We start from the raw sequence: 17,829 nt of genomic DNA, 5'->3' as shown, positions 1-17,829 counted from the left end.
ACCTGATTATGGCATTCTGTGTTCTGTTCTCCTATTGGGCACGCTGGGCGATGAGGGATCAGCAGCTGTCAGCTCACACAGCCAGTCGGGAGCAGGGACCGAGGGCAGTGGTCAAAGTGGAAATTTAGAAGTGGGGGTATGGAAAATATAAGTGAATGGAGTATGAAGGCTTGATTTTTTATTTTCTTTTAACACTTGTCCCCTCTGTGCATTCCCATTCTTCATTACTACTTGTGTTTTAAGATGGCTGCTTCCCTAACATTCCCATTCTTAAGATGTCTCTCCCTTTACACTTTCTTTACCTATGTCCATGCACCATCTTCTCCTTTGTCCCTCTCACTTAACCCCCTGCACCCCCTTCTCCCCTGGCTCTCTCACCCCTCTTCCAGCACCCCCTTCCCACTGGCTCTCACCCCTCTTCCTGCACCCCCTTCCCACTTGGCTCTCGCCCCTCTTCCAGCACCCCCTTCCCCCTGGCTCTCTCACCCCGCTTCCAGCACCACCTTCCCCTCTGGCTCTCTCACCCCTCTTCCAGCACCCCCTTCCCCCCTAGTCTCTCCCACACTCGTGGGGAGGGGGGGCAGGAGCTGTTTATGCTGCTCCTGAAACAAGACAGAAATAGAAATATATAAACCTTATAGTCTCTAGATGTCTGGACAACCCTGAGTGTTTCTGTGTTATATCTGCCTTACTATAAAAAGTCTATATGGTTTCATGAACAATTATATTCTTCCTTCTATTCTTTCTATCCTTCCCAGTCATCTAGCCTCAAGTTGGTCATGGTACCCCCCCGTGCGAAAGTCACAGCACCCACGTGCGAAAGTCATGACACCCCAGTGCGAAAGTCACTGTACCCCCGTGCGAAAATTGCGGCACCCTCTAATGCCGTCTTCCCCATTGGGCACAATGGGCATGTGCCCGGGGGCCCTGCAGCCCAGGGGGGCCCGTTGGAGGCAGCACAAAAAAAAACCTGAAAAAAAAAAGAAGAAAATACTTACCTTGCGGTCAGCTGGCGATCCGGCTCCCTTCATGGTCTCCTCCTCCATGCGGCGCTCGCAGTGCATGTCAGACGTGACGTCATCACGCCCGCCCGACATCCATTGCAGAGCGCGACAGAGGAGGAGACCATGGAGGGAGCCCAATCGCCAGCTGACCGCAAGGTAAGTATTTTCTTCTTTTTTTTTTCAGGTTTTTTTTTTGTGCTGCCTCCGACGGTCCCCCCTGGGCTGCAGTGCACATATATATAATCATATTTTTTTTTTTTATATATATATATATATATATATATATATATGTATATATAGGGGCCCCGGTGCACTGCTTTGCCCGGAGGCCCAAAATGTTGTTAAGAGGGCCCTGCCCCCCCCCGCGTGAAAGTCACAGTACCCCCTGAGAGAAAATCTAGGCACCCCCCCGCGATCCCCTCCCCATTCAGAAAAAAAATAAAAACTGTGTCCACAATGCCGGCACAGTGCAGAGAATAAGTGGGAGGGAGCAGAGGAGCAGTCCTCCGTCGCGCAACATAGGTGGCTGGTTCCTGGGGAGGAGCCAGCCTCCAAGAATCCAAGAAGTGTCAGGCCGGCCCATCCAGCCATCGGCCCTTCTGGCATTTGCCAGAAGTGCCAGATGGCCAGTCCGGCCCTGACAGCAAATCGGTTTCCTGCTTCTTCTGATACCAAGCTCGTCAAACTAGCACATGCCTAGGTTCACTGGGCCAGTGGCCTTTACTAGCATGCTCAGGACCGTTCCTATATGTCACATTGCGCACTACGTCTCAATGAAAGCCCAGCATTTAAGTTATTCTTGTCTCTGGGGGGCAGGCCTGTGTGGCTCTGGCTTAAGCGTTGCTCCCCCTTTGTCCCCCCACAATACTGCCCTGAAATCTCAACATGAGGTGTACAACGCTCACCCCAAATTCGATTGGTCTTTGACCTTGTGGCTTTAGTCTGAATCCCTCATCATATGTCTTATAAACAGACTCCTCATACTCCGTATACACAGAGGGCCTCATTTAGAGTTAGGGGCAAAGCTTAAAAAAAGAAGCATATTTGTAAAATACATATTTATTGTTGCTAGTGATTTCAAACACACGCTATAGCATGCATACAAGACTGTCATCACTACTGATCAGGCTAGCCCTACATCTGGAACAAGTGATATGGCAAAAAACAAGTAATTTTGAGACGTGGCTGCGTGCACTTGAGTTTTGCACGCCCTTACTGTATAGTGACTATCGCAAAACCCCTTCCCTTCACTGTTCACTCCCCGGAATTGTAGGCTGTAGTAAGTGTTCTTTGCATTCAAAGACAGAGTGAATAGGGCTACCGTATGCCCCAGTTCTGGGCATGCGCAGAGTGATTTTGAGTACGATACACTCCAAATCAGCAGATTCATGCCTTGATGACTCAGGCCCTAAGACTTTTGTCCTGATTCAAGTACAGTTGGGAGATGTGCCCAGCTAATGAGTGCCTCTTCAATGCCACACATACCAGCGGTTGGTGTCAACAATATTGAAGATGTGTTTTTATTAGAGGGGAAGGGGTAGTTCGGGGCAGTGGGTATATATGCTCTAGTTAGTGGATATGCTGTTAGAGAGAGTTTTTTATGTTCTGTTTAATGTTTTTTCAGTTTTCACTTATGTATGTATATTGTTGAATGTGAGACGGTTTTTGATATGTGACTTTTCCATTGCATCATGCTCTATACAAAGTGGATACACTAAGTATAGCTTTACATACCTGATAAGATTTACTAGAATCTTCTTTTCATTCTTTTCTATTAGTTCCCACAAAGTTTAAAGAAAAAAGATTTTTTTTCTGCATTGAGAAAATCTGAAGCACATGAGTAGCAAGGTACTGTGATAAAAGTGTACTGAGGTATAATAATATGGAGAAATTATTTTTAAATTTTCTCAAAATGAAACTTATTCACAGAAAATATCAAGATTTAAATATGGTCCAGACACATAAAGAGGCTGCAATTATCTTCAGGGATTTGAAGCATCACTTTCAATACAGCCTCTTACTGTTATTGAAAAAGTTAACACTTTTTTCCTGTCTTAAGGCTGCAACATTTCTGTGTATGCAGTGTCAATATTGTAATTATGTTCTTGTACTTCCATGACATTAGCATTTGAAATGTTGATCACTTGTTCAAGGGAGGTGGCAGATTAGGTTATTCAAAATGTTGTAGGACTGTTGGTAAGTGTAGTGGAAAAAAAGGAAAAACTAAATAGAACAAATCCACATCAAAGTGTAAAATAAGACTTACATTTTTTGAAAAATAAAAATGAGATATCAGCAGCTATCTAAAGGGTGTGTACAGTGTACACATAGATGTTTTGACTGCATTGCCTCTCTGCTTCAGTTGCATTCTGTTCAATTTTCATTGAATAAAAGAAAATGCAGTTTAAACTCAACTTTTGAAAGGGATTATATATATATCCCTTTGGTGATAGCAAGGGCTATTCACACAGTCACTATTAGAAACACGAGGTCATAGCATGATGGAATATGGATGCAAAATAATACCGCAAGCTGCATTTACGCTATTTCAAGCATTCACCATGTTGGTCACACAAACAAAATTAAGTTCCTAAGTGAAATATAACTATGGCCTGTTCTTAGCCTATGAACACTATGAGGGCCAATTATGAACCAGACAAAAAGATGCTGGACAGCAGAGGAGATGCCTTTGTTGTTTTCTTTTGTGACATCATGTACCTCTATGTTATTGCATCAATTTACACAAGTAATCACTTCGTTCAGTGAGTGTAGATAGTGACATTATGCAGTAATTTGTCAGATACAGTACCCAACTAAAAAGATTAGATTTCGGGTGGTCAAGAAAAAGCTAATAAACTTTATAGTATGCATTTAGAGCATACTTACTGACATTTTCATGTTCCCCTAAAGACGTTCACGGAGGAAAGGTGGGGTGCATGGATGGAGGGGGATGGGGCTTGTGGAACGGGAGTCCGGGAGACCTACCCGGAGTTCGTGAGTCTCACGGACTTTCTGGAAGAGTTGGCAAGTATGATTTAGAGGTTTGGATGATCTAGCAAGTGTAAGACAGTATTACAAAAACTGCAAATGCAAACAGCCCAGATGTTCCCTAACTCACAAGACTTAGCTAAGATATAAGTAAAGCACCAACAAGCAGTGCTTTAGGAGGAAAAAGGATAGTATAAGAGTAGTATATGTTGTGGATGCTCAACCCCTAGAGCCCTTTTTAAATGTTCCTAATAAACTACTGAGTCGAGTCTTGCCCCTGTCAGTCGAGTCTTGCCCCTCAGCGCCCGACCGTTGCCAAAGCAACGGCCGGACGCTTCTTCAGCGCGGCGTCCCGGCCACACAGAAAGCCGGGCACACACGCGCAGTATGGTCTAATGGTTACTTCAGCCTGTGGGCTGATTAAAGGTCATTATAAACTGCCTGGGTGTAATTTCAGAACTAGGCTCTGATTGGATGACTGTACTACTTAAGGCAGTGAGGTCTGCAGCCTCACTGTCGGTTATAGCTTCTGTTACCAGTCTGCTGACCTGCTCTGCTACTAGCTCCTGTCCTTTGGATATTCTGTTGGATTGCCCGTGTATGACCCCTTGCCTGGTTTTGGACCCTGCCTGTGTTTCTTGGGATCCCGACCTTTGGCGTGTTTACCGACCTTCCTGTTTGCTCGTGACCCTTGACCTTGGCCTGTTTATTGGATTTGCTGTCTGCTGCCGGCCCTTGACCTTTGTCTGGACTTCACTCCGCTTTCCTGGGTTCTCCCCAGCCGGTACGCACTTCACGACCCTCTGTCAGTCTGCGGCGCGGTCTGTCCCCACCACTAGGGGCTCCAGTGAACACCTGACTGGCAGAGTAGATTCCGGGTTGTGCAGTATCGGCTAGGGGGGTTCCTTACAGCCCCCGGGGCTAATCTTTGGCAGCCCTCCCCTGACTAGAGCACCGATCCGTGCTGATTATGATTATCAACACTGACCTTTGTAGTGTAAAAAAAAAGTTAAAATAATTAAAAAAACAGAGCTTCTAATCAAAGAGATGAAAGCAACAGTACTGACAGAGTGCACTGTTTTTTTTGTTCCTAGCCCGCGTGTTTTACTTACCTGTACTACTATGCCACATGTTTGTTCCTAACTTGTGCTGCTATTCTCCAAGTGTGTTCCTAACCTGTGCTGCTATGGGGCATGTGTGTTACTAACCTGTGCTGCTATGTCCCAAGAGTGTTCTTTAGCTCTGCTGCTATGTCACATGTGTGTTCCTTACCTGTTAACAAGCTGGATGGTGCCCCATATATTATGGTGCTCAAGGGCACCATGATGATCTGAGTAAGTAGAGGCTCACATTTGCCCTTTCTTTATATAATTCTTTATTTTGAATGGTCAAGCGATACAAGGTATACAAGATACAAAATCTGAAAGTTACAGTGTGTGCATAGGAAAACATTTACATTGTACTGAAATCCTGGAAGGACATCCACAGGGAACTTAAGCTGTAAAGTGACCAGTTTTTTATATTATTTCTTGCTTTATCTTACATAGATCAGACAACATCAAAATCACATTTGCCCTTTCATTGTCACTGTGACAGTCAAATTGGCAACCCCTTCAGCCTTGCACCTTAGACAGTGACACCTGTTGTACTGTCCTAATTACGGCCATGCTTCTATTTTATGGAGGTTTGTCCTACCCAGAAGACTTTTTTGTCAGACATCCATGTGAACCAAATTTGGTTAGGGATTGAGCTGATGCCCTCAGATGCTATTGCCTATAGTGTAATAGACAGTGATGTCTATTGCTCCATCATAAAGACCTTAATATTTAATATACTCAACCTTTTACTATGAGGGAAGTTAATTTTGCCATATGGGGGTGAAATAGTACTCTATTCAATAAAATAAATAACAGCGTAGAAAATAGTAACATTACATTGCCCTCTGCAAGAACAATTCATATTGCAAATAAAAAAGCCATGTAAGTGTTTAGGGATAAAGATATTTAATATTTTGATATATGCGAACATACACAGGATCATAATAAATACTTTTTAGTTGAAGATAAAAATGCATTTAACTTTTGAACACAAGACATCCAGCTGGACAGTACTGTTTCTTTTAGTTTACTTTTTTACATTCCAGTAGTAGTTAAACTGGTTCAACTGGTGTACAGGGAGGGGAAGAAAAGGAGAGAATTGAGGTGAAAAGAATTTGTCAGAACATTCAATTTGGCAGAAAAACAAACATTTGTGGTTTAGAATTACACCTCTAGCAACCTCCTTATACCTATTTTTGCCGCCCTATTGATGTTAACCCATCCAATATTATTGTAGGTTAATAATGAAAGTTTTTAGAAGACATGTAAATGAAAAATAATATAATAATGAATTTTATTAAGGACTGGTAACCAGATCTTGGCAAAGTGGTGCAGACAGTCGTAGTTATTATGGATATTACTATAATAATATATTATCTGCCTCCATTATTGTAACACAGCAATGTTTGAGATTTTTTTGGCTATATCTGTGCTTAGTGTTAACAAGGTCAAATAAAGAACATAAGGAGCAATTTAGAGTTGGATGTAAAAGATGCACATTAATATTTGCTGTTAAAATATACCTTTGCATTACTTTGTACCAGTCTTGTGTAGCTGCAGAATTTACTCTTCATTTAAAAATATGTGTAAACCAAAATAACAACGCAGTTCAAAGGGTGTAGTTAAAGTAACATGTCCTTACTGTTCTCCACTTGCATATAAACATCCAAAATGTCTTGAAGTGCAAAGGGCCACATATGTCTGATTTGTTTGGCTTAAAATAGTACCACAAATTGTATACATTCCCAGTGTGAAACATTTTATGAGAGCTGCTTAATTATGTCACGCAAATGCCTTTAAGTCCAACTCTAAATCAGGCCCATAATGCATATCATATGGCATCTGTGCTATTTTGCTTGTGTTAACCAGTAGGCATCAAGTTTCATAACCCATTTTGTTTTTGGTACCTACAGTACATAAATTACCAGATATGCTAAAAGGTTTGAACTGACACCTGCAATGCTAAAATGTATCAGACTCATTGAGAAGAATCTCACCAAGGGAGAACCCTCTGTATGTGCTTTGACATTATATCTCAATACCTCTTGTCACAGACATGTTCCATGTTCTGGTGACAAATGTAAGTTAGTTTATTAGTTCCGTAGATTTCAGGACATTCTTTAACTGTCTCGGCATTTAAAATTCAGAACTGATCCAACAAGATTTTTTAAATAGTTTTATGTGCACAAATGTTTAGAGCTGTCTAATACATTATTTAGTACTAGTTTTCTCTAAATTCTATGCTTCAATGTTATGAAGCGATATTTTTAACATCTTCAAGACAATTGTGTAAATATGTAACATAACAAATCTGGCTTACTTCATTACTATTATTCTATGTTTATAAAGCACATCTATATCGTGCAGAATTATACAATACTGAGAATAAGCAAACAAAATTGAATACAAACATATTGGGATTTGCAGATTAATTAAAGGTGACACATTTTGCCCACACATGGTCTAATAAATGTACCTTCATCTATTTTTAAAACCCGCATCGCATAACTTTCTGTCATTTTCCACGTGTTACCCTAAAGTCTATGTCCAGGAACAACCATCTAAGTTAGATAGAAAAGGTAATATATGCTGTGTATCTGAGTCCCAGTGGAGTCAGGCACACTACATTTTATTAATGGAACATTGATTTTACTGTTTCTTTAAGATTAGATGACCTGAGAGGGTGGGTATTTTTGTTTGTATTGGGGTTGTATAGGGTATAACCGTTATTATGGCATTCTGCTTTATATCATAGCTTGGGGATATATAGGTGGGATAGATCGGTATATGCTGGAATGGGACTGTGTTTTCATGGTATGATCTTGTATATGGTGGACATTCACGCACAGGCTATATATGTTGGGCATTGGGTCTATAGGGTCTATGTATCACAGGAAGTTAGGAGCTTTATATTGGAGATAAGCCTTTTCCATGTTTACTAAGCCCCAAAGCCGGCAATAGCTACCGCTTTTTAATTACATAAACCATTTTTTTGCATCTTAAATTATTTAAAAATTGTTGTTTTTTTTTTAATTTCTTTGAATCTGCCTGAGGCTTCCAGTACAGTGCATATGTCTGGCAAAGCAGGATTACACAAGCACAGGAGGGACTGTGATTGGTCAGCAAAGAGGTAAGTCTCCGCTCTGCTGCCCCAGGGACGCTTTAATGATAAATAGCCGTGATAGAATTTTTTTTCTAAAATTGTTTTTCTAAATAAATCCATATTTGTGGTAGCAAGGGATTGTAAATAATGGATATATCATACTAAGTTAATCTTTTTTCACTGCACCATGAAATTAAGAGTTCACATTTTCACTGTATCCTTGCACTATGCATACTGTGTGATGCACATAAGTGGACTTCACTTTTAACATGTTGTAGAATATGTCAGGTGTCTTACTAGTTGTCTGTGTAGCAGTCAGAATTACGGTAACACTATCTGTACAGCCAGGGATTTCCTGAGTGATCATCAGGTAGAATGAAATTACAGAAATCCAGAGGTAGTCCCAATAAAACTGTTGCCTAAAGCAAGGAGGGAGTTCCTGATCTCATCTTTATGGTGAACACTTCAATTGAACTGCCAGATCTGGCAATCGTTGCCACTTTATTCCTGGGTTGATATACAATGGTCTATAATGGCAGCAGCAGAAACATGTTTTTTATTGCACTTTTGATTTCCAACTGCTAAAACCCTCATATCCTAACACTTCGATGGCAGTTCCACTTTTAGAATGTCAGCAAATATTTATCTTTACGAAAAACATTGCCATGTTAAATTCTGCATCACAAATTTCAGTGCCTTATGTTCTATTTCATCTATCCAAGGGAGATAGGATAAACACAAAAATAATGTTTTATTTATCGCATGGGGTAATAAGACAAAAGCCATTTTTCCATCTGTTATTATACCAATGGACATTACCTGTTTTTGGGAGAAAAATGGCTTTTTCAGAGGCAGAAATATTTTTTCTTAGCAATTGACTGCTGTGTTCCTTTTATTATGCATATTAACCTATACACAAAAATGTCTGTGCACACCTCTCGTTTAAATTTAATTAATGATATGTGGAAAACCTAAAGTTATTTACCACTTTACCCAATGTTACAGCACAAGATGCATGGCTTATTGCACCAGCACACCGTATAGCCCTAATATACCAATATATTCAATATTTCCCATTTCACAAATATGAGAATTTAAATAAATACAGCCTGATTTCCTATTTTCATAACTTGATTAATACTTTAATATAGCTGAAAACATCAGTATTTAGGAAAAATCAGAAAAAGTAAATTAGGCAATTCAAAGTGGATGTGTAGTGCGCAAGGTGCAAAAAGCATTTGAGCAAACTATTCTATTTCATTATGGGGTTTGAACCTAAGCATAAGCAGCAAGTGTAATGCCACCAAATAAGGTACAATAGTTATCTATTGTAAATAATCACCACTGTTAGTTGACAAACTTGTAGATAATTAGATGTATTATGTAAAGTGTAGGAAACACTTGAATATTATAGGACAAAGTTATTATCTGCAGCATATTTCTTTCACACTTCAGAAATTCCTTCTGTGAGCAAAAGGACAAAGATCTGTAGATCATTTCATGCACTCTGCAGATCTGTCTGGGATGACTGGTTTAAAATCATTATAGTCTCTGCACTCAGACAGGTAAAAACACAATTATACATACCTGAACTAACTTTCACTCCTGATTGGTCACAGATAAGTAAATTCTACTTTCAATTGGCTTAACATACCGTCACTAAATCCCCATCCAGCCCCTTCCCTTACTCCTCCCTCTCCAGGTATAGCACAGAGACCCTACACGACACATTAATCCTTCAATTTCTATCCCAGGATCCAACTAAGGCAATACAAGACTTTTTGTCACTATACAAACATTTCAATTAAATTTGTAGGGTCCAGGTATGACCCTGCAAACTAGTTCCAGTGACAGTGCTGTGTATTCCCAGTTAAAACCAGTGAATATGTCTGGGGAGGGTGTGGAAGACAATGCAGTTTTTGAGGATATCAAACCTACAATAAGGATGCTGGAGACCCAACCTGAGCTCAGTGAGGTGAGATAATAATTTACACATTGAAAGTTTAGTGATCAATCAAACTTATTTTTTTTTTCTTTAGTTATTAACCTATGGTTTATTTTTTTCCTTGCTGAAATCCTTGCACTAACTTTCTATCTCACTTGTTCTTAATTTCACTTTTCTTCATTTTTTCTTTCTACGTGTGTGCTTTATTACTATGGAATGCATTCATTATTAATTGTAAATGTACATTATTTTAATGTATTTATTTTTAACAATCTGATCAGATAGCTTGCATTCTGCTCTCCTTGCTGGAAAACATTTGAATGTGTATATGTTTCGTATGCAAATCAGTGTATTATAAGAATGCATATTTAGATCTGTTTTGCTATATAAATAGCAAAACATTTATAAACATTCATAGCACTGTGATTATAATGTGTATATGAAACTGTTGAAGTCTAGGCATGAAGATGTTGAAATAGATAGGGATCCATGGATGGCACATGTAGGATTTAAAGTGTCCCATGTACAGTAAATATCACACAGATCTGTGGATAGTAAAACAATGCTTGATGACCTCCATTTAATAATTAAATGCATCATTATAATAATTAAAAAAAAATATTATTACAAAAGTGTTGAGAAGTATTTTATAACTGTATTTTATTACTTTTATTTTAATTTGTGTTTTCAGTACTCCCTTACTACCGCCAGCTTAAAACACAGACCAAAACAGGCATTATAATGAGAGTGGTAGTAAAGGGAGTGTCATCATGGAATTAATATATTTTGATACACATTTGTTCAGGCAGTATACTTTGTAGTATATACAAGTGGAATCATAAAGAGGGTAGTTTAAAGAAGAATCACTGTATATTACAAATCATGATCACTGACACGCACACACTGTATTACAGACAGTATCTCCTCCATGTGCCTAAAGCAGGTATCACAATGTACAGATTCCTTGTATAAGTATAAGAACGGCCTGAGGACTAGATAATGCATTTTATCAGGGAGTGGAGACAAATACAATGTCTACAAATGATTGTTCTACCTGTTCAACAAGATTCCATATGCACATGCAGCTATATACACTATAATGTGTTGTATACATAGCGCACTAATAGATATTTTTTTTAATTATTACAAATCAATTAAATAGTTCTAAAGAGCATTTTATTGATGATTTTCATGCAATAAGATGTAGTGTACTGGTCAATCATCATTTTAACTATTGTCATAGTTATTTCTTCTGAATTTTCACAAACCCAAAGAAGAATAAACAGGTGGCATAACCCAGTCCAAGCACCAAAAACACTTGTTCCTACTTTACTTCACAGGGAGTGAATATTAATCTGAATCCCATGAATAAACTTACATTAATGCCAGTTAGCCTAAAGAGAATGCTTGTTTTAAATAAAAACAAAAACACACAATATTATTTAGTATTTTAACAAAAGGTTGGCTATGTAGGCAATATCTAATCTATGTTTTGAAGAAAAAAGTCATAGGGATATTAAATCTATTCCATTTGTAAGAGAGAATGTAGACAAAGTGTCAACTTCTTGTAAAGTAAGTTTTTGCTATGTGGTCTGTGTTCTACTTCACTTACGTACACTACACTTATCTTCTAATAAAGATCTCTGACGCTGCTTAAAAGCGCTCCCAGTGTACTTATACAGAGTAAGCCTGTACATCTGAATCTGAGCCTTATGTTCCAGTTATAGAATATATTATGTAATATAAAAATACAAATATACATAAGTATGATTCTTTATATAATATATATATATATATATATATATATATATAAATATATATATATATATATATATATATATATATATATATATATATACCTTTATATATATGTACATCTGTTCTATGTGCTCCATGCCGTATAATTACATTCTGCATTTTAAGTAAATGTCATTGATAGACGCAATAGAAATACATGAGACAAACTGTGGTCTGCTAGACAACTTGCAATCCCAGGTGTGCAAGAGGGCACGCACACAGGAGTGGCCCATTAATCATTAAACCTATTCCTATTGTAATATAACAATGTTACCTCATACCATAAAGTTTGTATATTGGAGATAAGGATTATTGCAGTTACGTGTGAATGTAGAAATTGAAGGAAATAAAACATAAAATATATGTACACATATACAAATACATCTATTTACTGTATATACTCTAATAATAACTTAGTGTAAATGCCTATGAAAAGTTGGTCAGGAAAGTAATAGTCGATAGCCAAACATGAAAACCAGAAATGTCTGATCCACTAAATGCCAATGGGAGGCTAGATGGGATGTCCTGAATATATCTTCTTAGTACACCCCATCTTTGTAAAAGTGTCTTTATGTTCAGTGCTTTAAAGTAGCTGTGTTTTTGCCCAATTTTTTTTTTAATGAGCAATCATGCGCCAAAGTAAAATACTCAGTTTGTGTGCCCTAAATCAGGTCTATTAAAAATGGAGTTGTTAACTATAATGCTAATTAACACATACAATATTTTATGTTGCAATATATAGAAAATTAAGGGGTATATTTATCGATATATCCCAGATCCTGGTTATAAGTAAGATTTTAAAGAAAAGTCTCCTATTGCTGGCATTTCTTAAAAAAATATTGGCAAGACAGCTGAGTGTTATTTTTTGGTACTTAACTACCCCAGGCAAACTGGCCCAGAGCGCTAACGGTTAACTTAGAGGTCTGCCTTTCTAGTTTCCTTAGTAGTGCACACGTGAGCCAGTTGCCGCCTCACGTATGCACAATGGAACTGAAAGCCCATATTTGGGTTTTAGTTCCACTAATACTTGTTAAATAGGTTTCCCCAAGTGCCCTCTCTTTTGGCAACAAAACAACAAGGCCTATTGCTGGAGAAAACACCAATTTTAGCCTGCAATAGGGCTCTTCCCCATTTGATAAATTTCTCCTCTTCCACAAACCAAGGAACACTACTGTAAATCCTCTTCAGGCCTTTATCTTATTTAAATAATCTCCTATAAAAATAAATCCTGTTTTTCCATGATGATGCAAACGTAGGTACATGTAGGTGTTCAACCCATGTTCAGCAGTGGATGTCCCTAGGTCACCCAGCTCTTCCCATCTGACTGCAAATGTCTGTCCCATTTTAGCTTACAAATATTCCAGAGAACAAAAGAGCATGGCACTTCTGCAGTTATATTTGCATTGTATCTGAGTGAAAGTTATTACTGTCAGTCCACAGCAATCTTCAGGCTAAAACGGCTAGCTGCAATGGGGCTACAAACAGGAAAGCTGCTGTGCAGAATTAAAACATGTTCCCCCATGATCACAGCTTTAGGTACACATATTTAGATACATACTTTACATACATACATATACAGGTATGGGGTCTAGTATCTGGATACCTTTTGTTTACAGTTTTTGAAACATAACGTTTTTGTCCACAACTAGGAGCGTTATGCCAAGTATAATTTAAATGGCATTTTAAAATTAACCTATCTTTACCTATACTGCTCTTGCATTGCCAATTGTTTTTTTATAATGCTCCTCACCGTGACAGGTAAGTGTGTAAGTGTGTTTGTGTGCTCTTATATATATATATATATGACAACTTGTGTTTTAGGCTTAGTATTCCTAAACATATGTTGCACTGTAATCTTAAGGTTACAAAGAATTCCTCAGCCTATTGAGTCTGTCTTAAAACTAGCCTAGCTCTGTGCTAGCCATCACATAACTATAGTGATGTTTAATAAAGAGTTAGAGGGTTAGTCCTGTACATGCATGGGTTAAACAGGTAGGCAATAGATTGAATAGCTAAGCACTATGATCACAGTTAAAAGGTCTTGCTAGCAAAGCTATTACATCAAGAGGTTAGCAAGGAAAATCAGTGTGATTATCTGTGTAGTTACATGGCTGCAGGGTACATACCTGAGATGTGATGTATGCAACTTCTGGTTTCTGTATTTACCAACCCCTAACTGTCGGAATCTGGAACCTAATCCTGTAAATCTAACAATATGAAGCAATGTGTACCACGAAAAACATGTAACTTGAGATTGCTTTGTTAAAATGTTTATACTTCATCAATGCAGAGCCAAAAAAGGGCTTTCTTTGCTGGTATGCAGCTCATTTTGGGGTATAATACAAGAAGAATAAAAGAGACAAAGCTTTGGCTGGTAACAGCTAATAGGAATATATGTATATACACATTTTTGGCAGATGTGCATCACCCAGGGGAGGGCTGGTAAATTTCAGCTCAGGGGGCAGGACTTGATTCAGCAACCTATTAGAAATCTTTTAAAGGGGAAAAAATACAGGTGGCCCAGCAGGGCCGTCTTTCCCATTGGGCACGATGGGCAGGTGCCCGGGGGCCCAGGGGGAAAGGGGGCCCTGGCAGGTCTGCTGCTGTAAAAAAGCCTGTAAAGAAAAAAGAAACTTACTTTTTGCGTACACCTGACTGTTAAAGTCAGGTGACGATCCAGCTCACTCCCTGGACTTCTCTTCCGTGATGCGCTCGCAGTGAATGTCGGGCGTGATGACATCATCACGCCAGACATTCACTGCGAGCACAGCATGGAGGAGCACAGCGAAGAGGATTCAACTTATCGTGATTGAAAGGTAAGTTGCTTTTTTTTTTTTTTTACTTATATATTTATATATAGGGGCCCCGATGCACTGCTATGCGCGGGGGCCCATACTGTTGTTAAGGTGGCCCTGTGGCCCAGTGACCTAGCGCAAAGTAGCCCGCTATGCGACCAGTCTAGGGGGTCAGATGCTCCCCTGCCCCCCAGTGGAGCCAGCCCCTGGACTTAATCCAGAAGTTTTCTTGCCACACAGGGAGAATAAGAAAAACATTTTTTAGTTGCTCAAAATTCCATTTTTGCATTCATATAATATTGTCAGTCACACCTATAAATCCTATATTTAAAATAAAAAAAACTTCTTAAAGCACATATAAATGTTTTTCTTAGGCATAGTTGACACTAGTAATTGTGAAACTTTCCTATTAGTTACTCAAACATGTCAAAAGTACAGGTAGAGGGTCCTGAAATTATAGGTTAGCAGTGTCTGAATGCATTAATTACTTCCATTGTAATGTGCCTTAAGGTTGGGAACTGTCCTTAAAAATGCAGAGAAAATGACTTATGAGTATTTCCCGAATAGTGATACTTCACGTAAGTTTATTTTCAGATCATCCTGTCTATATATATACTTTATATAAATCCATTCCATGCTATATATTTTGTCAACAAAACGTTCTCTTTATTATGTAATCACTTATATGAGAACTGTTAGTTAATTGTTTAATGTTTATGTTATATTAAAACGTTTACAAAAACAATGCAGAGAAAGTAGAGATTAGTAAAAACCTGAAAATGGAATACAGCAATTGGGAGTATTAAACCAATTGGTGCTATTTACATGTTCAGAACATATTTTCTGTGCAATATTATTGAAATGAGATATATGGGTAGAGGCTGTTTCTTTTTAAAGATGTTCCTTGCTGTTCAGTGGGGAAGACTGCTTTTTCCACCCTGAAAAAAAGGACATGATTTTTGCCCCTGCTTTAAGCTAGAGGTGATAGGCAATGTCCTAAACTTTTAATTGGTCTGATCTTGGGCTTTCCAGTTATATTTTAGTGGAAAAGTACATTTTAGCCAATGTAATGAAAGGTTCAAACACACAAAAGGGCCACATGCAATAAGAGCAGTCCAGGGCATAAATTTATCAAGGTTTGACAAAGTGGAGATGTTGCCTATAGCAACCAGATTCTAGTTATCTTTTATTTAGCACGTTCTGCAAAATGACAACTAGAATCTGATTGGTTGCTATAGGAAACATCTCCACTTTTTCAAACCGGCAGCTTGACACATTTACCCCCAGATGTCCCTCCACTGTCGTGATTATTTTAAGCTGTATGTTTGAAATAATTAGATTAAGGAACATCTGGACTGTGTTTGTACATTTTGCTTATTTTATTAGATATGTTTTACTACATGTATTTTGCATTTATAAATGCCTTTTATATGAAGAGTGCTGGGATGATACAAAATGTGTCCCTTTGACAGTAAAGTCCAGTGCCTGATCATCATCAGCTATATATATAGCACCACTAATTCTGCAGCGCTGTACAGAGAACTGGGGCTTACAGTCTAAATTCCCTAACATACACACAGACTACGGTCAATTTGATAGCAGCCAATTAACCTACTAGTATGTTTTTAGAGTGTGGGAAGAAACCCATACAAACAGGGGGAGAACATACAAACTCCACAAAGATAAGGCCATGGTCGGGACTCGAACTCATGATCCTTGTGATCCATGTGCTGTGAGACAGAAGTGCTAACCACTAAGCCACTTCTACCTCAGAGGAGGTGCAAAAGTTGGGTGGTTTTTCAAATTCAGAAAGTCTCTATGGACAGCAAAAAACCTGGGAATGCCTCTCTCAATGTGCCATCTCAATTTTGCATTTGGCCATTGAAACAGTTGCATGACTGTAGGTAACCCACCTTTAACAAGAATGCCCTGACCTACCCAGCTGTTCACACAGTACAAAACAATGCTCCGTAGAGTTACTGCCATCTGTATTATTCCCATTCTCATAAATGCCCTTTACTGCATACTTATATAAGCCCACTTTTTATGTTCCCTGATATTGCTTCTTCTCTTGATCTTGTTATTACCTTCACTTAGGAGAAATATTTTTAAGAACATAAAAATGTCAATAAAAAAATCATCCATCAGTAAATCCTTATAGAATTGTCAATAAAAAATATTTACAAGGGGTGGCTACCCTGACGTGCGTCATAGTTGGAAAACTGGTGTGTGAAAAGTCACTGTAAACAGATAGCAGTTTTACTAGTTAAGCACACAAATTAGTATATAATATAGATATTAACTGCATGATTACTGCATTTTTCAGTGTCTACAATATCACATGACACCGAGTAAAGGATATCACTTAGTTATAGCAATAAATTATACATAATGGCTTAACTATTCGGATATTTCAAAATTTACACAAGGACCCTACCCATATATAGATTTCTTCTGTGTCTTTTTAACCACTGCCTATCACACATTCAACACTCAGTTACACCAAATTTTATTTTAGTGAAATACATGCAAAAGAAAAGTACAGAAAGACTATGATACACAGACATGTCACCAAATAAGCACAATAATATGTACATGCTCAAAAGCACAATAGGTAGTCTTTTTTCATGGTACAATTCCATGGCAGATGCAGAGAGTGACATGCAGAAGAACAAAATAATATCATGCACCCTTGTTTCATTTCTCCTACTATTGTAACAGTTAAGGGCACTGGAAAAATAAACCTCCTTATGCCCTTTAGTTGGCTTATGAGATTTGCCCATATATGTGCACCTATAAAATTAAAATATATGCATTTCAGTCATTTGAGATTTCACCACAACTATTTTGCTGTCAGTACTGATCTTTGGTATCATTAACACATTAGATTCCAACTGTCCGTCGCACACTATGTTTTCACCTGGAAGCACACATCAGTGCCCACTGAAAGTTTTATCACCTCTAACAGGCATAAAAAACAGCCTTAATAACCTGGAAGGCTGCTTGCCAGTAACAGGCACTCCTCCAAGTTTCTGTAATCAACATACTTTTTCTCAATTAAATATCAGGTTCATAAAGCCACCATTTTAATTTTGCAATA

At 38.4% G+C, this 17,829-nt stretch overlaps 1 protein-coding gene across 1 annotated transcript in view; it reads left to right on the top strand.

Annotated features, from left to right (window-relative positions):
- Window positions 1–9,896: 9,896 nt before the first annotated feature.
- The window catches only part of LOC142100783 (Krueppel-like factor 5), an 81,164-nt gene continuing 73,231 nt past the window's right edge, over window positions 9,897–17,829 (top strand). Inside the window, exon 1 of the mRNA XM_075184588.1 lies at window positions 9,897–10,167. Coding sequence (XP_075040689.1) covers window positions 10,018–10,167 — 150 coding nt within the window. The 5' untranslated portion in view covers window positions 9,897–10,017. The remainder of the gene's footprint in view (window positions 10,168–17,829) is intronic.

Source organism: Mixophyes fleayi, chromosome 9, assembly GCF_038048845.1.
Source record: "Mixophyes fleayi isolate aMixFle1 chromosome 9, aMixFle1.hap1, whole genome shotgun sequence".
NCBI lineage: Eukaryota > Metazoa > Chordata > Amphibia > Anura > Limnodynastidae > Mixophyes > Mixophyes fleayi.
This window is presented reverse-complemented; position numbering and strand designations above follow the sequence as displayed.